Source organism: Aethalodelphis obliquidens, unplaced genomic scaffold (genome assembly GCF_003676395.1).
Source record: "Aethalodelphis obliquidens isolate GAN/ISIS:26980383/991018 unplaced genomic scaffold, ASM367639v1 scaffold9, whole genome shotgun sequence".
Taxonomy (NCBI): Eukaryota; Metazoa; Chordata; class Mammalia; order Artiodactyla; family Delphinidae; genus Aethalodelphis; species Aethalodelphis obliquidens.
This window is the reverse complement of record NW_020837953.1, coordinates 9,197-34,616: the sequence shown is the minus strand read 5'-3', so window position 1 is coordinate 34,616 and position 25,420 is coordinate 9,197. Positions and strand designations below refer to the sequence as shown.

The 25,420-nt window shown below is 40.6% G+C and overlaps 1 protein-coding gene across 16 annotated transcripts in view; it reads left to right on the top strand.

Moving 5' to 3' along the window:
• PATJ (PATJ crumbs cell polarity complex component) overlaps nucleotides 1–14,042 on the top strand; it is a 358,987-nt gene extending 344,945 nt beyond the window's left edge. For 10 of the 16 annotated variants that reach the window (XM_027108333.1, XM_027108335.1, XM_027108331.1 and 7 more), the window contains 3 exons: nucleotides 4,033–4,139; nucleotides 7,324–7,465; nucleotides 11,367–13,350. In XM_027108333.1, the coding sequence (XP_026964134.1) occupies nucleotides 4,033–4,139; nucleotides 7,324–7,465; nucleotides 11,367–11,513 (396 nt within the window). In that variant the 3' untranslated portion in view covers nucleotides 11,514–13,350. Of the gene's footprint in view, nucleotides 1–4,032; nucleotides 4,140–7,323; nucleotides 7,466–11,366; nucleotides 13,351–13,953 lie in introns of those variants that run through there. The other 6 variants (XM_027108329.1, XM_027108342.1, XM_027108328.1 and 3 more) reach the window with 5 other exon arrangements.
• Nucleotides 14,043–25,420: the final 11,378 nt, after the last annotated feature.

The window sequence follows — 25,420 nt, the reverse complement described above, 5'->3', positions numbered from 1 at the left end:
AAAATGCAGATGTTGAGTTGGCAATTGGATATAACAGACTAAGCTGGGAATTGTTAGCACGTTGTTGGAATTTAAAGCTGTGGGAATGTGTATGCTGTGACCTAGACCCTGAGTGTGCAAGTGGGAAGTGGGCCAGGACTGAGCCACGAGGGGTGAGTGGAATAGCAGAGATGGAAGCTGCAGGAGAAAAGCCGGAGAGTGGGTCATGGGAGTCTGGGTCTGGCAACAGGGATGGAAACTGGAATGGAGTGGGGTTTTGAAAATGATGTAGGCTGAGAGTAGGTAGGATTACGTAGGTCACATGCAAAGACAACTCCTCCACTACATTTGCTGGGGAGGAGAGGAAAAAAAAAAAAACAGAAACTGGTGGTAAGTGCAGAGGAGAGTCTATCATTTTCTTTTTTGTTGTTTATCCTAAATATTCCCCCAATTTGTTCATTCTTTATATTATAGTATTTCCAGAAGATCCTAAAACTTATAGATAGAAATGTTTTCCCCCAGAAGAGGATGCTTCACCCAAAATGTGTTCTGATCCAGCCAGGGCTGGGGCCAGGGCCAGCCTGTGGCTTTCCTTGTCTAAATACTCTATTAATAGATGCAACTAAGCTTAACTATTTAGGTAGTCATGCCCTCTGTCGGCTTATTCTGAAACTGCAGTCAAATCAAGGTCTTGCATTGTTGTCAAGCTAAGTCCCTTCACTCTGTACTTGAGTGCTCTTATCTGGAAGAACTGTTCATCAGAAGCAGGGGAAGACCAGGAGTTCTTGAGAAAGAATCTCTGATGACTAGTTGAGGTGGAAGACAACTCCAGGATAAGCAGACAAGGCAGGCTATTTATGATTCCTCTTTAACAGATGAAGAAACTGAAACTCAAGCCACAGTATCATTTAAGTGGCAAAAACTGAACTTCAGATCTTCATTCTGTCAGAGCTATACCATATTTCTTCTTAATTCTTTGGAATGTTTTTGCAGAATAGAAATATAAGTGAATGTTTAAATGTTGGTTGTTCTATACTTTTGTTTGGGACCCTCTAAAAGGCAAATCATAGGAAGTAAGAGATATTCTTTCTTTCATTCACCAAATATTAATTGAACACCTACTATATGCTAGACATGTTCTACATAAGGGGCATACAGTAGTGAATAAAACAGACAAACTTCATGCCCTCACATTCTAATATGAAGTGGTAAGACAATAAATAAGGCAAGATATATAATTAATTAGATAGTAATGGTAGTAAGAAGGAAATATAAAGCGGGGAAGGAAGATGTTGTTAAACAAAATGCAACTGAGTGAGTCTGAAGATCTGTTTGGCTTTATCCAATGATTCATGAATTGGGCAGCATCCCATTTAACAAGTAGAATGGAACTCCAAGGATCTATACAATATAGAAGGCTTTTATAGGGAGACGGAGGGTGGGACAAGGAAGTTAAAAAGTGGATTATTTCAGGCAAGGTCACCTTCCCTTCCTGGGAAGGCAGGGGGTCTTATCAAGCAGATCCCCTCACTGGTGTTGATGAGGAAATTCCAGACTGATAGTTTTAAAATTCCACTCCAACAAGGGGCTGAAACTGTAGTTAGGTTAGGTGTTAATTCCTAGTAGGGCTTAGCATACATGACTATTTTGGGCCTGTTTCTTTTCTTTTTTTTCTTAATTAATTTTTTAATTAAAGTATAGTTGATTTACAATGTTACATTAGTTTCAGATGTACAACATAGTACTTCAATATTTTATGGATTATACTCCATTTAAAGTTATTATATAATATTAGCTATATTCCCTGTGCTGTACATTACATCCTTGTATCTTATTTATTTTGTACCCAGTAGAATGTGCTTCTTAATCCCCTTCCCCTATCTTGCCCCTTCCCACTTCCCTCTCCCCACTGATAACCACTCGTTTGTTCTCTGTATCTATGAGTCTGTTTCTGTTTTGTTATATCCATTCATTTACTTTATTTTTTAGATTCCACATGTAAGTGAAAACATACAGTATTTGTTTTTTCTCTGTCTGCTTACTCCACTCAGCATAATTCCCTCCAGTTCCATCCATGTTGTTGCAAATGGCAAATTTCTTTTTATGGCTGAGTAATATTCCACTGTATATAGCCACCACACCTTCTTTATCCGTTCATCTGTTGATGGACACTTGTGTTGTTCTATACTGTTTTCCATTACGGCTGCACCAATTTACATTCCAACCAGCAGTGTACTAGGGTTCCCTTTTCTCCACATCCTTACCAATTTATTATTTGTGGTCTTTTTAACAATAGCCAGCCTGACAGGTGTGAGGTGATATCTCATTCAGTAGGTTGTTTTTTTTTATTTTGTTGATGGTTTCCTTCACTGTGCAAAAACTTTTTAATTACTTCCCATTTGTTTATTTTTGCTTTTTGTTTCCCTTGCCTGAGGAGACAGATTCAAAAAAATATTGCTAAGACTTACGTCAGTGAGTTTACTGCTTATGTTTTCCTCTAGGAGTTTTATGGTTTCCAGTCTTGCATTTAGGTCTTTAATTCATTCTGAGTTTATTTTTGTATGTGGGGTGTGAAAAAAATGTTCTACTTTCATTCTTTTACATGTTCTTGTCCAGTTTTCACAGCATCACTTATTGAAGACACTGCCTCTTCCCCATTGCATATTTTTGCCTCCTTTGTCATAGATTAATTGACCATAAGAGTGTGGGTTTATTTCTGGTTTCTCTATTCTGTTCCATTGATCTATGCATCTGTTTTTGTGCTAGGGGCCTGTTGTTTCTTTTTAAACAATATAAAATGTTGGGCTGGGGTGTTGGTGTGGGACTTTTAGTTAGGGTGGCCAAGGAGGGTGACTTCAGAGTAAAGACCTGAGGGAAGTGAAGGAGCTGCGGGCAGAGCATTCCAGGCAGAATGCACAGCACTCACAAAGTGCCAAGGTGGAGATGTCTCTGCATGTTAGAGGAACAGCCAGGAGCCAGTATGGCTGGAGCAGGGTGAACACAGGGGAGAATGTTTGGAGACGAAAGTGGAGACATAACTGGGCAGATCACCTACAGATGACCTTATAGACCATCTAAGAACTTCAGCATGTGATCCAGGGGGCTCCAGATTTCCCTTGGATGGTTTTAAGCAGAGGACTGAAATAATCTTCTGTATTTTAACAGGAACATTCTAGCTGCTATAGACTGAGTGGGGGAGGAGCTGAAGCAGGGAGATGAGTAAGGAGGCTTTTGTAAAACTCCAAGCAAGAGATGATTTTATAGAGACTTCCCTGGAGGTCCAGTGGTTAAGACACCTCGCTTCCACTGCAGGGGGCATGGTTTTGATCCCTGGTCGGGGAACTAAGATCCTACATGCCACGTGGCACAGCCAAAGAATAGAAAAAAAAGAGAGAGAGAGAGAGAAAAAGAGATGATTTTATAGAAAGACCAGTTGAATTTTTTGAGGATTGAAAGTGGGTTGTGAAAGGAAGAGTCATCAAGGATGACACCAAGGTGTTTGCTGAGACTGGAAGAATGAAGTTGCATTACCTGAGATGAGGAAGGCCAGGGAGCAGAGGAGGGGTGGGGGAGTGGCTCAGTGTTGGACAGGTTAGATTTGAGATACCTGCTGGGCATCCCATTAGGGATGTCAAATTGGTGATTGGGTGTGTAGGTCTGGAGTTAAGTGAGAGGTGGTGCTGGAGAGACAGATTCAGGAATTATCATTACATAGATGATATTTAAATTCATAAAGAGGTATGAAGTGAGATAACTAAGAGGATGTTGAGATGGAAAGATAAGAAGCTCCAGGAGTGAGCCCTGTGGCACTCTGATAGAGTTTGGGGAGCTATGAAAAAAATGGCCAGAAGGTGGAAAGGAAACTAGTAAAGTGTAGTGTCATAGAAGCCAAATGAAGAAAATAGTTTGAGAAAGAATAATCCATTGTGTCAAATTCTGTAGATAGATTAAATAAGACTGAGAACTGACCATTGGATAGAGTATGGTTTCTCTAATTCTTCCCTGACTTATAATGGATTGTCTTGTTCTGACTCCCCCCGCTCCCCCGCCCAGGTTGTGGCAGATACCAATATAAGTGGCATTGCAACTCAGCTTGAGAACATGTCTACGGGCTACCCCCTTGGTTCACCCGCTGCCAAGCACCATCTGGAGGACACAGAGTGAGTATTCTAGATGCAGAGTGCCTCTTATGTGTGTGGGCAAAGCTCAGTGAGACCTTTTCCAGATTGCAGAGTGTGCTCCCTAAAGGACAGGAATGGGAAAGTACACGTTACCCTTTCTGACTCCTAGGGAATCTCCAAGAAAGCAACAGGGTTGCCCTACTTCTCACAAGGCTTTGCTCCACCACGTGAGTTCTTCACAGACTGTTACCACAGGGCCTGCACACACCGCACCTGGCCACTGGAACGGGTGCCTGTGCCCTCTCCCCTCAGAATCCTCCGATTTATAGCCCCAATGTGCCCTTCTTCATTACGCAAGGAACCAGGTTTCCTCAGTTTTCTAAGCTAAAATCTTGCTCTGAGGTTAAATCTTCTCGTCATACTTGCTGGCATTTTTTACTAAAACCTGTCACTGCAGTTAAAGTTGCTCATTAAAGCAGTGTTTCTCAAACTAGGATGTCCATAAGAATAACCCAAACGGCATATTGAAATATGCTAATTCCTCTGGCCCATTCTCAGAGATTCTGAGTAGGTGGTCTAGGGTGGGTTCTCCAGGACAGTGTTGCTGCAGGTAAGCCGAGGACCCACACTTTGAGAAATGCTGCCCAAAGTTATTTGTTTCGACCCTACCAGTGCCTGGTCACTAGCTGGTGCTCAATAAATGTTTGTTGGCTGATCCGAACCCTTTATTGGAAGGATCTGATGGTCACAGCCATTCCCAACTTTTTCCTGATTGCTCATTAACTTACATGATAGCTTTGAGTTTGTCTTTCTTGAGGAAAGAATATTAAACTAGGCTCATTTTACTTTTTTCTCATTATGAAAGTAATGAACACTTGCTATTAAAATGTGACAAATACATGAAAGTATAACATTTTCAGGCTAGAATGGCCATATATTTAAAAAAAAAAAAAAGAAATCAGGACCCTTATATGAAGAATAGTATACACTTAGCATCCTTTAACATGTCCATGGAACTACCGAGATGCCCTGTGATCTTGGGTCCTTTGCTGTGATTCCACAGCTCCTGGCAGGTTGGGAACTACTAGGATAAAAGAATTTAAAAATGACTTATAATCTGACCACTGTTAACATTTGGAGTTTGTTTTTTTTTTTTTTTTTTTTACTAGTCTTCTAAGCGAAAGTAAATTAAAACTAACTGGAAGTATGAGATAAATGCCAGTGGAAGAGTGAAGCTGCATTCCTCCCTCTCCCGGAGAAAACAGACTCTAATTGTGATAGGTACAATTATGACAGTCTCTAATGATTTGGTGGCCCCCAGAGGCTAGCTCTAAAACAATGGTCTTGGACATCTAGGTTCCCATTTCAATATCCTTGGCAATAGGTCTGGCTGTGTTTGAAAGAGGAGACATGAATCAAGTTCATGTCTAGCCGGTGGCCTATTACTGAGAGTGCTTATAAGGCCACAAAGTGATGAAACGTAGAGCCTTATTCATGACGTCATTACCATTCAGCCACAGGGGATAATACTTCATTATTTCAGCAGATATTTATTGAGTGCCTTCCTAAGGCTAGACACTACAGGTGCTGGGTCCTGAGGACTCAAACTTAGAAACGTAGGTGAAGGCATTGCCCCAGTCCTCATAGAACTGCCAGAGGATTGGAAAAACAGACCCATAAATCCATGGTTATAAAAGAGTTAGTAAGTGTTGGAGAGCTTAGTTCAGTGAGAGAGAGAAGTAAGCACAGAGTCCTGTGAAGCCATGGAAGAGAGGCATAACTCAGCTAGGGCGGGTACTTGGAGGCACTAATGCTTAACCTGAGTTTTTAAATAATTGGAAAAACCAGGAGTGGCATTTAAAAGAGGTAATAATATATACGGTATAGACGTTCAGCAATTACTGTGGATGCCTGCTGTAAACCACCAGCAAGTGCATAGCAAACAACTGGTATCAGTGGGAAGCAGCTGAAAATCAAGCTTAAAATAAGCCAGGCAAAATCGAGGAGGAGGAGAGGGAAGAATATTCTAGTCAGACAGAACAGCATATTCAAAGGTTGCTCATATCCCAGTTTTGCAAATTTCTCTGAGTACATGAATGGCTGCATTTATATCAGGCGGCTCTGCCTCTCGGACGTGCATGCTGCCGCAGAACAAGTGGCCCGGCCGGGATACTCACGTAAACCTCCTGCCGATGAGACGACAGGGCCCAGGTACCAGAGTTCCTTTAGGTCTTTACCCTTTGGACAACCATGTATGGGAAGAAGAAATTGGCGTTAGTTAAGCTTAGCTTTAACTCCTTGAGCCCACAGGTGTAATTTAATTTTTACCCATGTTGTTTCTGAGAGAGATGACTTCCACACTGGACAAAGCTTTGAAAATCTAAATTATACATTGGAAACAAATTGTCTTTATCCATTTTGCTTCACCTTGGTTTCTCTCTTCTCTCCTGGATTTCAGTTCTCATTACGTAGTAGTCGTGATTCTGAGGGTGTGATAGGCACAGCGCTTGGTGCTGGGAATGCCCAGAGGGCGGAGGCTTAAGGAGTTGATAATCTGGTAGAGGAGAAAGATGGTTAAGAAATCATGATACAGTATGACAAGTGCTGTATGGAAATCTGGACCAAGAACAAAGGGAGCACAGAGAAGGTGGGGGTGAATGCTTCCAAGGGAGTCAGGAAAGCATCGCATTGGAGATTGGAGGTGAGTTTTGAAGAATGAGTTCCCACGCTCAGTGGAAGTGGGGATCAGGTGCAGCGAGGATATTCAGACAGAATAACAGCAGCCATTACTGAGCTCTAGGGCTGCCGTCACCTGTTCTGTTCAGAGGTCCACCTGTGGGCTGCGATGTACACCAAGCTCAGGTGATACCCCGCCTCTCCATCTCCATGCATGTTCTTCAAAGATGTAAAGACAGTTCCGTTCAGCTTTAGACAGTAAGTTAAAAAGTTAAAAACTAAGCAAAAAAAAGAGTGCTTTGACAACTTCAGCATCATGACTTTATTTTCAGTTAAAAAACAGTGGGTTTTATGAAAGAGAAACCTCTAAAACATCAAAAATATTGGCATGATATAGGAAATTCAAAAATAAGTTTCTAGATTGCTTTCTGACAGTTTGATTTGATAAACTGACCATCATCATTTCGCAGTATGAAAGTCTCTCTCAAATCTGTGTTCTTCCATTAAAATGAAATTCCCTCTCAATATCTATTCTTGAATTAAACAGCGTGCATTGTGTTTTCAGAACACCTCCACCTAAGATTATTACTTTGGAGAAAGGCTCTGAAGGATTGGGGTTTAGTATTGTAGGGGGTTATGGAAGTCCCCATGGAGACCTGCCAATTTATGTCAAGACTATATTTGCAAAGGTATTTTTTTCCTTTTTACTGTACTTTTTTTTTTTTAAATAAAACTTAGGTGAGATTTTTTTGTGTTTTGCTTTGCTTTACTTTGGGTGATACCTGAATGTGTGCATGTATGCTTGTTTCATTTTCATCTTACAGGAAATTCCCACACCACACTAATGCAAGAAGTGTTCTTTTATAAAAGTGGAGTCACAAGAAGTGTAATATTCTTTAGACCCTTTTACAAAAGTAGATGCTAACAGATTTTAAAGAGTGTCTTCTTTCAACAACCAGTGTAAGGAATATGGCAATGCTCTTTGCAAGAGCTCTTTGGCCTTGGAGGTATTGTTCTTGCGAGAACAAAGATTTAGCTTTCTACTTTAAGATATTGCAGAGGGCCATGGCATAAAGCTTTGTACAAGCCTGCGATCAGTGCAGCATTAATGGCTGCCCAACCTCAGGATGCTTTAGCTGAAGGTGGTTTCTCTCTTCCAATAGTCTGCCAAGTACTTGCAGGATTAACCCAGTGAGTTAGACTAAGACTGGATAACAGGGGACTTCCCTGGCAGCGCAGTGGTTAAGAATCCGCCTGCCAATGCAGGGGACATGGGTTTGAGCCCTGGTATGGGAAGATCCCACATGCTGCAGAGCAACTAAGCCCGCACGCCACAACCACTGAAGCCCGTGCGCCTAGAGCCTATGCTCCACAACAAGAGAAGCCACCGCAATGAGAAGCCTGTGCACCGCAGCGAAGAGTAGCCCCTGCTTGCCGCAACTAGAGGAAAGCCCACACACAGCAACGAAGACCCAATGCAGACAAAAATTAAATAAATAAATTTATAAAAAGAAAAAAAAAAGGGGTGGATAACGGTATCTTTCAAGAATTAAGTAGTCCAATTCATCCTACTTAATACACAGGTCATAGTGTAGGTTTCTACTGCTGCCACTAGATAGCTCTTAGATAAGTTTTTAATTTCATTATTAAAGTTGGAATTTAAATTTGTTATAAACTTTTAAGATCTCTGAAAGTATTTAGTTTTGATACTACAACTTCATTCTTCATTGCTTTTATCACAATCATTTGTTTATTAATTGATCCAATTGCCTCCTAGTGATTTATTTTCCTAAAGAAATAAAGGCCTTCCACAGAAGAAATAAGACAGATTCTTTCTCTTTCCAGAAGGAAACTATATACAAGTTTGCTTTTACCTATGCAGAACTTATCACCTGTTAATTGGGTGTAACCGTGACCTGACATAAGCCTCAAGTCGTTTGGCGTTTGCTTTTGGAACACATTAGGCAGCTACAGATTTTTTTTTTTTTTGCGGTACGCGGGCTTCCCACTGTTGTGGCCTCTCCCGTTGCGGAGCACAGGCTCCAGACGCGCAGGCTCCGTGGCCACGGCATGTGGGATCTTCCCGGACCGGGGCACGAACCCGTGTCCCCTGCATCGGCAGGCGGACCCTCAACCACCGTGCCACCAGGGAAGCCCAAGCAGCTACAGATTTACACACCTGTTTCCATCTTGCTAGGATGCCTGTCAAGGGGGCATGTTATTCCCATACACACATCTGTTGACCTGATGATGGATGAACAGGGAAAGGAAAGGCAGATCAGAAACATTCTGGATGACAGTGCTGCCCCAGTCTGATAATTCCCAAGGTGGACAAACCGCCTACAGACCCTCCTTTTCCTAGGATAACACCATAAGTAGCTGTGATCATGATTCTTTGGGAGGATTCTTATACTTTGCATTTAAAAGAGCCAGCTATGGAGATAATGACAGTGGAATGGCCGCAAAGTGAGCCCCCACTAAGCTAAAGATTCCCCCCATAGGAGTTTTGATCTAGGAACTACAGCTATATGTTTTCTTTTTTTTTTTTAAACACTGAACATACATTCTTTAAAATGTTTATCTCTGATTCAGGTTTCTGGACCTCAGATGTCCACAGGCTGGACACAGGGTGTGGATTATTACGTGACCTTTTTGGTGTCCTAAGCATCTTTTAACAGTTCTCTTGCTCAACTAAGAAATGACTGTGGCCCATCCAGGTCTTTTCTTCCCCTCCAGAAGTAGGAAGCATCACAGACACTTAGGGTGTGCAGTATTTGCGAGGCTTAATCCGTCTGATTAACTGGCCGGCAGGACCTTCCATTTTCTTTCAGGTGTTTGGTTGGAAGCTTCAGAATCAAAGCCAACTTTAGATCTTAGTCCCTTCAGCAGCCAAATTTTACCATAAGCCAACAAGAGATTGGCCTAAAGACTTCGACAGCCCTGAAAATTGAGGGAGCAGTTTTTTGGAGCCTGTGAAATCTGAAAACATGAGTTTGATCATCATTCATTTCATCTTATTATACTACCGCCATGATTGAGTAAATACCGTGTGCCGTACCCTTAATCCTTGGAACAGGGCGAAAGATAGATAATAGAGCCTATATAACAGCGTAGGGAAGGCGAAGTGACCAAACTAGGACACAGCAAGTGGATAAGGCCACGTTTCCAAGCTAGATGGAGGCCTCTCTGTGAGCCATTTATTTCTTCCTTCCCTTGTTTAGTCTACAGATGCCACATTAATAACGTAGGAGAGGAGATTCAGGTCAGTGTAATTATCAGGCAAGCACGGCAATACCTGAAATAGTGTACACATCCTAGAAAGCCGAAAAATCGACCTTTTTTGCATTAGTGAAAATGAAAACTTGAAGAGCTTAATGTGCTCTTTAAAGAACTAATTACACAGGTATCTGAGGTTAACTGAAACGCTTAAATCTCAGCATGTAAAATTTATTAAAATCAAGTTAGATTTATCCATTAGCACTACGTGTTTAATCCTGTCTTCGGTGCAGTTAACACACTTTCTTAAAAGAAAAAAAAATTTTTGAACAAAGCTGCAAATTATTTAATCTTGGTATTTTCCCCCCAGTATAGTCCTGGTTTTGAATATTCTTTATTACATCTTTTTACAGGAATTCCATCCTTTTCACGGCTTTGAAATTCTAGATAATTCACCCACCACCTCAGGACCTCCATGCTGTAGGACACAGGTCTCTGGAGTGTTAGTGCCTCTTAGCTCGGCTTCTGCAGGAGGCCATCAGCGACCAGGTGCCCACGGGCCTTGGTTAATTTCCCCAGTAGTTCCACATCATTTAGAGGACTCTTTTGGCACTAACTTTTCCAGGAGTTCTCACAATTACTCCAACAGATGGAGAAAGCTTCCTGTGAATCATTTTCTAGGTCTTTTATTTCCTTACTCGTCCAAAGTATTTCTAGTAATATCATGGCGTTTTTGATACTCAGCTTTAGAAGGAAGAAAAGCCCAAGTTTCACTTGCTTTGTGCCATTCTGAAGAGCCATTCATGAATGAATATGTAATGAAAGTAGTCATTTAGAAACCTATTTAGATGGATCAAAGGTAAAGTTGAAGCTATTGAATATATTACAAAATTTTAGAAATGCTCCACTTCTGTGTATTTTTATATTTTTATATATATATGTATATAGAACAGCTTTATTGAGATATGTTCACATACCATAAAATTCACCCATTTAGAGGATAAAACTAATACCAGATTCAGTTCTGCCTTTGTATGCTACATATTCATGAATGTGACATGATATGACATTCAAATTCCATTCAGTACTAAACATTGAAATAAGGTCCTACTGGTATTAAAAGAAATGTGAACGTCAGGACATTTGTACTAGTATGTTATGTAAACTATGCATAATTATGATTACTATTCAACCATTATTCAAATAACATATCCTACATTTTTCTTAGTTTTCTTAATTTAAAAATATTACCTAGAAATAACTTTAATTGGTAGTTTTAAAAGTTTTTCTTTTCATATGCACACCATAATATTAATATTATTTGAATATTAATTGCATCATCCGAGATTAAACTGGAATGTTTCTTGTTTGCAGGGAGCAGCTGCAGATGACGGCCGATTGAAGCGAGGTGATCAGATTTTAGCTGTTAATGGTGAGACTCTGGAAGGTGTTACACATGAGGAAGCCGTGGCCATTCTAAAACACCAGAGAGGAACTGTAGTCTTAACTGTGCTGTCCTGAGCCTTGGGTCCTGATCACAAGATAGATGTGGTTGTAGAATATCCATAGGAAGACTAAGTTCTGAGGATGAAAAGCAGCCTCAACTAAAACCCACCTTCATTCTTACCATCTCAACCTCTCTGCTTGGGAGAGATGGCCTAGGTTTCACGTGAATTTCCCAAGTTGACAATCTAACGTTTCCCAGATTCTCTCACCTCTTGGTGAGGTTAATTTCTAACAGCTGAGTCTTATGCATTTTGCATTTAACATCAATGTTTATCAACTAGTAGTAAGTGGTTCTGATTATATTTGCTGAAACGGAAGTTAACAACCTCTCATTCCTTATGTCCTTCTCTCCCCATCCCGACTCATGGAGGCTAAGCAGCAACCAGAGCACATCCAATGAACAGAAACAAATGTTAAGCAACTTGTCATCTCACTCATGATTTACGTATGCTAATTGTCTCTTCAGATACACCAGAAAACATTAGCAGTGTAATTAACTTAGCAGTGATGCCCATGATGAAATACCAGATTCTCCTGTGGGAAATTACTGTGCTCTTTTCTGTACGACTTATCGTCAAATAAGCCTCAAATTCATTTCTCTGGGTAGATCTTTATAAGTTAGTCATTGGTGATTATGATGAGTCAATTTGCAGACTGTAATCTAAAAATTCTGAATGGCTTTCTAATTGTTTTCTTAGCTACATAAGTGCATACCACTGAGAAAATGCACCTTCTTCTCAGCAAGAACAATTAGCATCCATGTTCTGAATTCTAACAATGCTAAGTTATGCTCAAGTCTGGGAAGTTCATCTGGAGTTAACAGCATTTCAGTAGGCAGGCATCATTCCCACACCTCAGGCTTCAGACGAGGAGGTGGAAGCCCCAGAACCACACTGCAGAGGTCAGCAAGTTTTTACTAAAGACAGCCAAAGTCTGGATGGCCTTGGCATTGTGCAAAGTGGAGTGACAATTTGAGTATCCCTCCGCTTGGCTCCGTGCCTGTCCGTCGAGCAGCACGCAGTGTAGGAACGTAGATGGAGCAGCGCACTTAGCCACAGAGTGACTGAACAAGTGGACTGAGCCTAGGAATCAGTGATGGCTCCCTGGAGACTGTTTCCTGGTCTCCAGGCAGCCTCCCGTTCGCTGAAGCGTTCGTGCTAAGAAAGCAACTACAGCAGAAAATAAAAGAATACCTTTAAAGTTGGTTAGGGGCCTTCTTATTCAGGTATTAGCAGGAAAAGGGTGGGGGGAGATGCTTATCAATGAATGTTATAGGTTCTTCTGTGAAAAAATGCACCACAAAAGATGAGTACCAGAATGGGTAATAGAAGTAGTGTGGCATTATTTAACTAAAACACAATGCTGCAAATGGTTCACAATAATTATCAAAATGTAATGGGCTCCAATTTAAAATGTTATTTAATAAGTATAGATTTTAATTGAGAACTATCTTTCAGTAGATGTAATCACAAAGTGCATTAACTCTTGTTGGAATATTTTATGGCTATTCCAAAGCGTAGAGTGCCTAAATTTCATGTTGAAAATGTCTTTCATTACTGGTATTAAGTTTTCTGAATTTACACATGGCTTTTGAAATGTCTGATGTATCCTGAGATACGCAGTGTTGTTAGAAATTATTTTTCAATGCATGAGAGCCTATCAGCCTCAGAACGTTCTCTGTTAATTGTATCTGCAAGAACACCTCAAGCAGCCAAGAAGAAATAAAGCCCAAATAAAACTTGAAAATGCACCTTAAAAAAACATACATACGTTATATATATATATACTTTTGAAATGTGATTCTGCTTGATTTTGATGGAATGGCCATTAAATACACATTTTGAAGTAACATGTCATTGTTTTGTTTCTTTACACATTATCCTTTTAGGACATGCTACGACAAGTCTCTTGATAAAGGAATTGCAGTGCTTTATACTCCTTGCTGCAGTAAATTGATATAACTATTGCTTCTCATAACTGGTTCTGTCTCTGCTTGCATGACTAGTAAATAAGTGCCTTCCCTAAAACATTTTTTTTTTTTTTTTGCATCAGAACTTACCAAGCTAAGAGGATATGAAGATGGGAATTTGTGAAAGGAGTAGTTCTCTCGTAGCCACATATATTGTTTTAGCCTCATCATTTGGGCCATTTAAGTATAGTAATGATACCATTTATTAGAGTTAGCATGAGAGGGAAGTAAACCAGGAAAGATAAAACTGCTGAAAGTTTGTATGTATAAGATATTTCCAAAAATTCTAAATAAATGTAGTTACCAAGGAGCAAATGGAGTTTTATTATATATGAAAAAGTTTAATTTCTGCATCTTGTTTTGTGTTTTCATCAGCTATTTTGTTCCCTAATAGAAAAAGAATCAACTTTTCACAAAGTCTAGTATCCTATTAATATCTAGGATCCATTAATAGCTGTCTCGTATTAATTGCTGCTGTGTTGTCAGGCATTAGAAGAGATGCTTTTCAAAGGAGGTGGTATAGCAGTCCAGAAGGTGAGTCTTGGCATCACACTGCCTGAGTTTGAATCTTGATATAGTAGCCATGTGACCTTGTCCAAGTTATTTAGTTTCTTCAATCAGAAAGGGGGGAGAGGAGAGTTCAAAGCACTATAATGAATAAAATCCAAGTAGAACTCTTAGTCTAGTGCCTGGATCATAGTAAGTACTACATAAATAAATATTAACAATAAACCTCTTATTCCATTTATGGAGATGGTCTGAAATTAGACACATGCTGGAGATTAGTGGTTTCAATCAGTAATGACCTTTAAAAAGAAAATATTTCCGAGAGTGGCTTAGCTCTGAATTGTTGCCCCAAGTCAGATAACAAAGTGTGTAACTGATTAAAATGCTGTGAGCTTGTGTAACTAGAGCTTGTGTTATCAAAAAGCTGAAACCAAGGCTTCCATTGTCAGCCATGCCACTGGGATATAGCTGGATGGGGGTAATACCAACTCCATACGCCTGCTGCCCACCTCCGGAACCAGGCAAGGCAGTTCAATAACCATCAACCCTCGGCAAGCAATTTTAACCTGGTACATTCCAGGAATTTGGAATTGTAAACTGTTGTTTTATTAACCCAGCCACACTCCCTTTCTTCCCTTCTTCACACCCATCCACTGTCAGAGAAGTCAGCCCCACCCCCACCCCCACCAGATGAGACACTTCTTTGAAAACAGGGACTAGGTCACATTCACCTTCATGTTAATTTCATCCAGTGTACTTTTCAAATTCTGTATGTCCCATCTTTAGATGTTTTATTTGGGTCTTTTTAAAATATCTTCCATTTCCCTCCTCATGGCCATGTTTTCCTTTACATCAGAGGTTAACAAACTTTTGATGTGAAGAACCAGATAATACATATTTTAGGCTTTTCAGGCCTTTGTAATCTTCGTCATAAGTACTCAACTTTGCCATTGTAGCGTGCAAGCAGCGGTAGACAAAACATAAATGAACAAGCTGGCTGTGTTCTAATAAAGCTTTATTTTCACACACAGGCAGTGAGCCAACTTTGGCCCACAGGCTATACTTTGCCCCTGCTTTATATACGTGAATATATTTTAAGACTATAGTAGTTAAGACCCTTTTCTACTATAGTATTCCATCTTTGCTATTCCTAGAGTGTTCTGTTGATTGAATTTTCTTTCCTGATTATGGATGGGTCTTATCTTTTGGCTTCGCATGTCTGATAATTTTTTATTGGATGCAAGCATTGTAAAATTTACGTTGTTGGGTGATGGATTCCATTGTATTCCTTTAAATGGTAGTGGACTGTTCTGGCATGCAGTTATGTTAACTCATAATCAGTTTGATCCTTTCAACTCTTGTTCTCAGGCTTTCCTAGGGCAGATCTAATGCAGCCTTTAGAGCTAATTTTGTCCCACTGTTAAGGCATTCTGAAATTTCTATCCAATGCCTGTATATCATGAGGTCTTTCCACTCTGACAGGTGGAAACCATCCACAGCCCTGTCTGAACTCCAGGTGATTCTTTCCTTGAAGAGTTCCCTCTCGTGCATGTGCAGATTCATATTCCAACCAAGACTTAAGGGCCTCTATAGCTGCAGGGCTCTAAGCTCGTACTCCATGCAGCTCCCTCCTGGCCAGCACTCTGCCTTACAGCTCACCCACCATGGCCTCCCTGAACTTTGATCTCTCTCTGCAACTCATGGAGTCTATTTGGTTCCCCTTCCCTGGGTTGTAGCCTGGGTACTGCCTCCAGGCAGTAAACTGGGGCACTTGTAGACCTTCCCTTGTTTCCCTTCTTTTGGGCTTTAAAATCCTGTGCTACCTGTTGTCCAATGTCTGAAAACTGTTCTTTCATATATTATATCCACTCTTCCATTGTTTACTACAGCAGGTGCTAAGGGCAATTCCCATAGCACTTAATTCATGGACAGAAGCAAAAGTCCTTTATTCTTGATCTAATCAAAAGGATTTGAGATGGTAATAAGAATCAGTTTCTCACAATATGATGATTCAATTGTCTGTAAGCATTTTGCACTTAAAGAAGCACTATCCCAGTAAGCCCCCTTGGTTTCTCCCAGTTTCTGGAATTGACAGCCCATTTGACTCAGTCCTTGGGCTCCTTCTCCCACCCCTGCCCACAGCCACCCCTTCGCAGGTGACCTAGGGAGGATATCCCTCTTCAGGAACACACTTTTTCAGGATGAGGACTCCCACCATCTTATCTTGGGAGATGGAGCCACATTGCCTTTCCTTAGTGTTGGTTTTCAAACTTTATAAGAAACTGAAACTTTTTGTCCCCAATTCCTCTTCCCAATTTTATACTTTATTTATACTTCTGTTTTTCCTATTAAAGTCAATCGGAATAGTGAGACTTTTTTGAACACACAATTTTAAATTTAGGTAATAGTTCCAGTTTTATGTCAGCCTCCTGCAAATGTAAAATTTTTGACAGCTTGACTCTCAAACTTCAAATTCTCTATATTTAAGTAAAGATGAAAAAAGAAACATTTCACTCTCTGCATAACACCAAGATAAACTGAAATTTGGAAGAGTTCTCTGTGTGTGTGTGTGTGTGTGTGTGTGTGTGTGTGTGTGTGTGTGTGTGTAAGAGTCTGTAACCTGCACCCATTCTGAGCAGTGCTTCCATTTCCAGTCACTTTAAGGAGGAAGAAGCTGCTTTGGTCTTGAGTCCCTGAGATGATGCTGTCAAGTATCAGGACCTGTGCTGGGCAAAGCTATATAGGAGCAAATATTTTTTCTGATCCTCCTTCTAGAATCAGATTTTAGAAATTGTGACAGCCTCAGAATTGGAGTCTGTCCTGCTTGCCACAATGCCACTCTCATTTCACAGGTGGGAAAAACATGGCAGAGGGAGTAAGTGGCTTGCCCAGTCCATTCAGCTAATTTGCAGGCAGAAGAGTCTTCAGTAAATCTCGGTGGAAATTCATCAATTTAGCAAACTGTCGTAGAGCGCCCACACATGGCTTCTAAATTAGCCCCAAATTTTTAAAGCTTATTTCAGTTCTCCCTAACTTAGCTCCACAACACAAGGCACTTGCAAGACAAAAATAAAGGCTAGGAGACCAAGAAAAATAGACGTATCTTTTGGATGTTGACAAAGAAGATGCAGTCTGTCAACTCCCCATACAGCTCTACATTCTGGGAGGAATTCCCATAGCAGTTTAGGCATTCTTCTCAAGGCAGCCATAGCTGATGACAGGTGCAGTGTCACCTGCCCCTCCTGCCTAATGTCTTGACTGGGCACGTGCCCTGCTTTCCTCTCCTGGGAGAGCAGAAGAAATGTGATGGAGTAAGGGGTACCAGCCACTCCAGAAACATTTTATTTCCTGGGAACTTCAGGATAGCTGTTTTAAAACAGATTCCAAGGACCCCCACACCCTGAGGGATGGGATTCATCTGTTTGTAAAGGTTAGGAGCAGAAATTTCCTGTCTGACATTTTATTGGTCAGGGTTCTCCAGAGAAATAGAACCAATAGGATGTGTGTGGAAAGAGATTTATTGTAAGGAAATGGCTTATGCAATTATGGAAGCTGGCAAGTCCAAAATCTTCAGTGTGGGCTGGCAGGCTCACAACCCAGGAGAGCTGATGGTGCTGATGAGGTCTGAAGGCTGCAGGAGAATTTCCTCCTGCTCAGAGAGGCCAGTCTTTTTGTTCTAGTCAGGCCTTCAACTGATTGGATGAAGCCCACCCACGTTACAGAAGACAATCTGCTGACTCAAAGTCTACTGATTTAAATGTTAGTCTCCACACTATGGCGCCTGCCAGCACCACCTTCCTCACGGTAGAATCAGCTCCTAGGGATGGATGCTGCCAGTGTCTATGCCCCCAGGGTGAGCTGCAGCAGCCCCCCCCCCTTCCCTAAAAGACTCTCCAAGACCAGCAGCCGTGTGGCTGGCAGGGTCTTGGTGCTCTGGCCTGGTGTCAGGCCTGAGCCTCTGAGGTAGGAGAGCCAAGTTCATGACACTGGACCACAAGAGACCTCCCAGCCCCATGTAATATCAATTGGCAGGAGCTCTCCCACAGATCTCCATCTCAACGCTAAGACCCAGCACCACCCAACGGCCAGCAAGCTCCAGTGCTGGACACCCCATGCCAAGCAAATAGCAAGACAGGAGCACAACCTCACCCATTAGTGGAGAGGCTGCCTAAAATCATACTAAGTTCACAGACACCCCAAAACATACCACCGGATGCAGCCCTGCCCACCAAAAAGACAAGATCCAGCTCCACCCACCAGAACACAGGCACCAGCCCCCTCCACTAGAAAGCCTACACAAGCCACTGAAACATCCTACCCACTGGGGGCAGACACCAAAGCCAACGGGAACTACAAACCTACAGCCTGCAAAAAGGAGACCCCAAACAGAGTGAGTTAAGCAAAATGAGAAGACAGAGAAATATGCAGCAGATGAAGGAGCAAGGTAAAAACCCACCAGACCAAACAAATGAGGAGGAAATAGGCAGTCTGCCTGAAAAAGAATTCAGAGTAATGATAGTAAAGATAATCCAAAACCTTGGAAATAGAATGGAGAAAATACAAGAAATGTTTAACAAGGACCTAGAAGAACTAAAGAGCAAGCAAACAATGAAAAACACAATAAATGAAATTAAAAATTCTCTAGAAGGAATCAGTAGCAGAATGGCTGAGGCAGAAGAACAGGTAAGTGACCTGGAAGATAAAATAGTGGAAATAACTATCACAGAGCAGAATAAAGAAAAAAGAATTAAAAGAATTGAGGGCAGTCTCAGGGACCTCTGGGACAACATTAAACACACCAACATTCGAATTATAGGGGTGCCAGAAGAACAAGAGAAAAAGGGGTCTGAGAAAATATTTGAAGGGATTATAGTTGAAATTTTCCCTAACATGGGAAAGGAAATAGTCAATCAAGACCAGGAAGCACAGAGAGTCCCATACAGGGTAAATCAAAGGAGAAACACACCAAGACACATATTAATCAAACTATCAAAAATTAAATTCAAAGAAACAATATTAAAAGCAGCAAGGGAAAAGCAACAAATAACATACAAGGGAATCCCCATAAGGTTAACAGCTGATCTTTCAGCAAAAACTCTGCAAGCCAGAAGAGAGTGGCAGGACATATTTAAAGTGATGAAAGGGAACAACCTACAACCAAGATTACTCTACCCAGCAAGGATCTCATTCAGATTTGATGGAGAAATTAAAACCTTTACAGACAAGCAAAAATTAAGAGAATTCACCACCACTAAACCAGCTTTACAACAAAAGCTAAAGGAACTTCTCTAGGCAAGAAACACAAGAGAAGGAAAAGACCTACAATAACAAACCCAAAGCAATTAAGAAAACGGTAACAGGAACATAAATGTCGATAACTGCCTTAGATGTAAATCGATGAAATGTTCCAACCAAAAGACATAGACTGGCTGAATGGATACAAAAACAAGACCCATATATATGCTGTCTACAAGAGACCCACTTCAGACCTAGGGACACATACAGACTGAAAGTGAGGGGATGGAAAAAGACATTCCATGCAAATGGAAATCAAAAGAAAGCTGGAGTAGCAATTCTCATATCAAACAAAATAGACTTTAAAATAAGGACTATTACAAGAGATAAGAAAGACACTACATAATGATCAAGGGATCAATCCAAGAAGAAGATATAACAATGGTAAATATTTATGTAACCACCATAGGAGCACCTCAATACATAAGGCAAATGCTAACAGCCATAAAAGGGGAAATTGACAGTAACACAATAATAGTAGGGAACTTTAACACCCCACTTTCACCAATGGACAGATCATCCAAAATGAAAATAAATAAGGCAGAACAAGCTTTAAATGACACGTTAGACAAGACGGACTTAATATTTATAAGACATTCCATCCAAAAACAACAGAATGCACTTTCTTCTCAAGTGCTCATGGAACATTCTCCAGGATAGATCATATCTTGGGTCACAAATCAAGCCTTGGTAACTTTAAGAAAATTGAAATCATATCAAGTATCTTTTCTGACCACAACACTATGAGACTAGATATCAATTACAGGAAAAAAAACTGTAAAAAATACAAACACAAGGAGGCTAAACAATACACTACTAAATAACCAAGAGATCACTGAAGAAATCAAAGAGGAAATCAAAAAATAGCTAGAACAAATGATAATGAAAACATGATGACACAAAACCTATGGGATGCAGCAAAAGCAGTTTTAAAAGGGAAGTTCATAGCAATACAATCCTACCTCAAGAAACAAGAAATATCTCAAATTAACAACCTAACCCTACACCTAAAGCAATTAGAGAAAAAAGAACAATAACAACCAAAAAAAAACCCCAAAGTTAGCAGAAGGAAAGAAATCATAAATATCAGATCAGAAATAAATGAAAAAGAAATGAAGGAAGCAATAGCAAAGATCAATAAAAGTAAAAGCTGGCTCTTTGAGAAGATAAACAAAATTGATAAACCACCTTCCAGAATCATCAAGCAAAAAAGGGAGAAGACTCAAATCAATAAAATTAGAAATGAAGAAGTAACAACTGGCACTGCAAAAATACAAAAAAATCATGAGAGATTACTACAAGCAACTCTATGCCAATAAAATGGACAACCGGGAAGAAATGGACAAATTCTTAGAAAAGCACAATCTTCTGAGACTGAACAAGAAGAAATAGAAAATATAAACAGACCAATCACAAGCACTGAAAGTGAAACTATGATTAAAAATGTTCCAACAAACAAAAGCCCAGGACCAGATGGCTTCACAGGTGAATTCTATCAAACATTTAGAGAAAAGCTAACACCTATCCTTCTCAAACTCTTTCAAAATATAGCAGTGGGAGGAACACTCCCAAACTCATTCTACGAGGCCACCATCACTCTGATACCAAAACCAGACAGAGGTGTCACAAAGAAAGAAAACTACAGGCCAATATCACTAATGAACATAGATGCAAAAATCCTCAACAAAATACTAGCAAACAGAATCCAACAGTACATTAAAAGGATCATACGGCATGATCAAGTGGGGTTTATCCCAGGAATGCAAGGATTCCTCAGTATATGCAAATCAATCAATGTGATACACCATATTAACAAACTGAAGGATAGAAACCATATAATAATCTCAATAGATGCAGAAAAAGCTTTTGACAAAATTTAACACCCATTTATGATAAAAACTCTTCAGAAAGTAGGCACACAGGGAATTTACATCAACATAATAAAGGCCATATATGACAAACCCACAGCCAACATCATTCTCAATGGTGAAAAACTGAAACCATTTCCTCTAAGATCAGGAACAAGACAAAGATACCCACTCTCACCACTATTATTCAACATAGTTTCAGAAGTTTTAGCCATAGCATATCAGAGATGGAAAAGAAATAAAAGGAATCCAAATTGGAAAAGAAGTCAAACTGTCACTGTTTGCAGATGACATGATATTATACATAGAGAATCTTAAAGATGCTACCAGAAAACTACTAGAGCTAATCAATGAATTTGGTAGAGTAGCAGGATACAAAATTAATGCACAGAAATCTCTTGCATTCCTATACACTAATGATGAAAAATCTGAAACAGAAATTAAGGAAACACTCCTGTTTACCACTACAACAAAAAGAATAAAATACCTAGGAATAAACCTACCTAAGGAGACAAAAGACCTGTATGCAGAAAACTGTAAGACACTGATGAAAGAAATCAAAGATGATAGTAACAGATGGAGAGATATACCATGTTCTTGTATTGGAAGAATCAACATTGTGAAAATGACTCTACTACCCAAAGAAATCTACAGATTCAGTGCAATCCCTGGCAAACTACCAATGGCATTTTTCACAGAACTAGAACAAAAAATTTCACAATTTGTATGGAAACACAAAAGACCCCAAATAGCCAAAGCCATCTTGAGAAAGAAAAATGGAGCTGGAGGAATCAGGCTCCCTGACTTCAGACTATACTACAAAGCTACAGTAATCAAGACAGTATGGTACTGGCACAAAAACAGACATATAGATCAAATGGATCAGGATAGAAAGCCCAAAGATAAACCCATGCACATATAGTCACCTTATCTTTGATAAAGGAGGCAAGAATATACAATGGAGAAAAGACAGCCTCTTCAATAAGTGGTTCTGGGAAAACTGGACAGCTACATGTAAAAAAAAATGAAATTAGAACACTCCCTAACACCATACACAAAAATAAACTCAAAATGGATTAAAAACCAAAGTGTAAGGCCAGACACTATTAAACTCTTAGAGGAAAACATAGGCAAAACACTATGACATAAACCACAGCAAGATCCTTTTTGACCCACCTCCTAGAGAAATGGAAATAAAAACAAAAATAAACAAATGGGACATAATGAAACAAAAACTTTTGCACAGCAAAGGAAACCGTAAGCAAGACAAAAAGACAACCCTCAGAACTGGAGAAAATATTTGCAAATGAAGCAACTGACAAAGGATTAATCTCCAAAATATACAAGCAGCTCATGCAGCTCAATACCAAAGAAATAAACAACCCAATCCAAAAATGGGCAGAAGAACTAAATAGACATTTCTCCAAAGAAGATATACAGATTACCAATAAACACAGGAAAGGATGCTCAACATCACTCATCATTAGAGAAATGCAAATCAAAACTACAATGAGATATCACCTCACACCAGTCAGAATGGCCATCGCCAAAAAATCTACAAACAATAAATACTGGAGAGGGTTTGGAGAAAAGGGAACCCTCTTGCATTGTTTGTGGGCATGTAAATTGATACAGCCACTATGGAGAACCGTACGGAAATTCCTTAAAAAACTAAAAATAGAACTACCATATGACCCAGCAATCCCACTACTGGGCATATACCCTGAGAAAACCATAATTCAAAAAGAGTCATGAGGGGCTTCCCTGGTGGCGCAGTGACTAAGAATCCGCCTGCCAGTGCAGAGGACACGGGTTTGTGCCCCGGTCCGGGAAGATCCCACATGCCGCGAAGCGGCTAGGCCCGTGAGCCACAATTACTGAGCTTGCGCGTCTGGAGCCTGTGCTCCGCAACGGAAGAGGCCACGACAGTGAGAGGCCCGCGCACTGCGATGAAGAGTGGTCCCCGCTCGCCGCAACTGGAGAAAGCCCACGCACAGAAACGAAGACCCAACGCAGCCAAAAATAAATAAATAAATAAATAAATATATATATATATATATATATATAAAAAAAAGAGTCATGTACCACAACGTTCACTGCAGCACTCTTTACAATAGCCAGGATATGGAAGCAACCTAAGTGTCCATTAACAGGTGAGTGGATAAAGATGTGGCACATATATACAATGGAATATTACTCAGCCATAAAAAGAAAAGAAATTGAGTTATTTGTAGTGAGGTGGATGGACCTAGAGTCTGTCATACAGAGTGAAGTAAGTCAGAAAGAGAAAAACAAATACCATATGCTAACAGATATATATGGAATCTAAAAAAAACAAAAAAACGTTCTGAAGAACCTAGGGGCAGGACAGGAATAAAGACGCAGATGTAGAGAATGGACTTGAGGACACGGGGAAGGGGAAATGTAAGCTGGGACGAAGTGAGAGAGTAGCATTGGTATATATACACTACCCAATGTAAAATAGATAGCTAGTGGGAAGCAGCTGCATCACACGGGGAGATCAGCTTCGTGCTTTGTGACCACCTAGAGGGGTGGGATGAGGAGGGTGGGAGGGAGACGCAAGAGGGAGGGGATATGGGGATATATGTATGTATAGCTGATTCACTTTGTTATACAGCAGAAGCTAACACACCATTGTAAAGCAATTATACTCCAATAAAGATGTTATATATATATATATTTGTTGAACAACAACAACAAAAAATGTTAGTAATCCAAAAACACCCTCAAAGTTGGTACATAACAATAACTATCACAGACATTATGGGACACTGAACTGCAACTCCTCCAGGGACTGCCTTGCCTTACAGTAAGCACGGTAGTGTTCTCCGTCCTTGTTCTCAACCCTTTTCTGCCTCCTGCCCCTCTGGTGTCCACAGCTGTGGTGCCATTGCCATCACCACTATCACCTTCCCAGAAGCCCAGGAGCAGACAGCTGAGGCCTTGCCCCTGCCACCAGGGACCCCCCTAGGTATTCATACCTAATTAGGTAGCTTCTCATTGCAGTGAGGGTAAAGTCCAAACTCAGCATGTTTTTGAGGCACTTCATGATTTAGTTTCTATCTAAATGTCCAGCAATAGTATTAACACTAGTGACACCAAATACCTCCCAGGATAAGCCAAGCTCTCTCGCCCTTAGGCCTTTGCACACAGTGTTCATTAGCACAGCAAGCAATGCTGCTCAAGGTTTAACCACTGACAGGCATCAATAGCATTGCCTGGGAGGGATGCAAATGTGTGCTCTGCCCTGGACCAACTGAATCAGGATCTCTGGGGTGAGGCCCAGCAACCTGTGTTTTAATGGACTCTCCATTTGACTCTGATACACACTAAAGTTAGAGAACCGACTAGGCTGGAGCACTCACCTCCCTTTTCCTTCTGATCTGTGGTCAGTTACAATTGCAAAGTTCTTTTTGGTAAATATCAGCGGCCTCCAACTGTTACCAGCAGACAGGAAGACAGGCCTCCTCCCTCACGCCTTGCTATCTGAGGTATGTTACACTGAGACAAGTCTGTGAGTTGGCCACCTGTATAAACATTCATCGGGCGGGCAACACAACACACAGCCCCACCTGTCCAGAAAGCTCGGTGAGCTGCCTTCTCTTTTTAAGCCAATGGTTCCGAACTTTGGCTGTACATTAAAATCACCTGGGGAGATTTTAAATGCCCAATGCCTGGGCTACACCCCAGACCAATTAAATGGGGACTGGGTGGAGAAAGGGTGAGATCCAAGAAATTTTTTTTAAAGCTTCCCAGAGGATTCTAATGTGCAGACAGGGTTAAGAACAAATGTTTTAGGTCCTCCCACAAACACCTGGTTTGAAAAGTTTCAGTCCCAGGCAATTGCAACAACATTCAGACTTTCTGTCCCACCAGATAAACCCTTCCTGAGGAGGGGGTGGAGGTGGGAAGGGACATGCAGAACTGAGGGTTCCAGACCTAGAAGGCTTCCCTGAAGGTGTTGGGCTTTAGATCACTAGGTCCTGTTTAAGCAAGGGGAGAGGGGGTGCCTCTTCCATCCTCCTACCAACCACAGACTTGTACACATTCATTTCATTAACTTAAAAATTAACCCTAGGTAATGAATGCACTCTTTAGTGTAGTTTTTAGATGATGATATTTGAAGCCATTCTGGAAGTATATCATCTTTCCATTGCTGTTGAAGCCATTCCAGAAATATATGGTGTTTCAAATACTAATTCTCCATCTTTGGACATAAGATTTCCACTATGGGTACAACTTCAGTGTTAATTAACCACCCT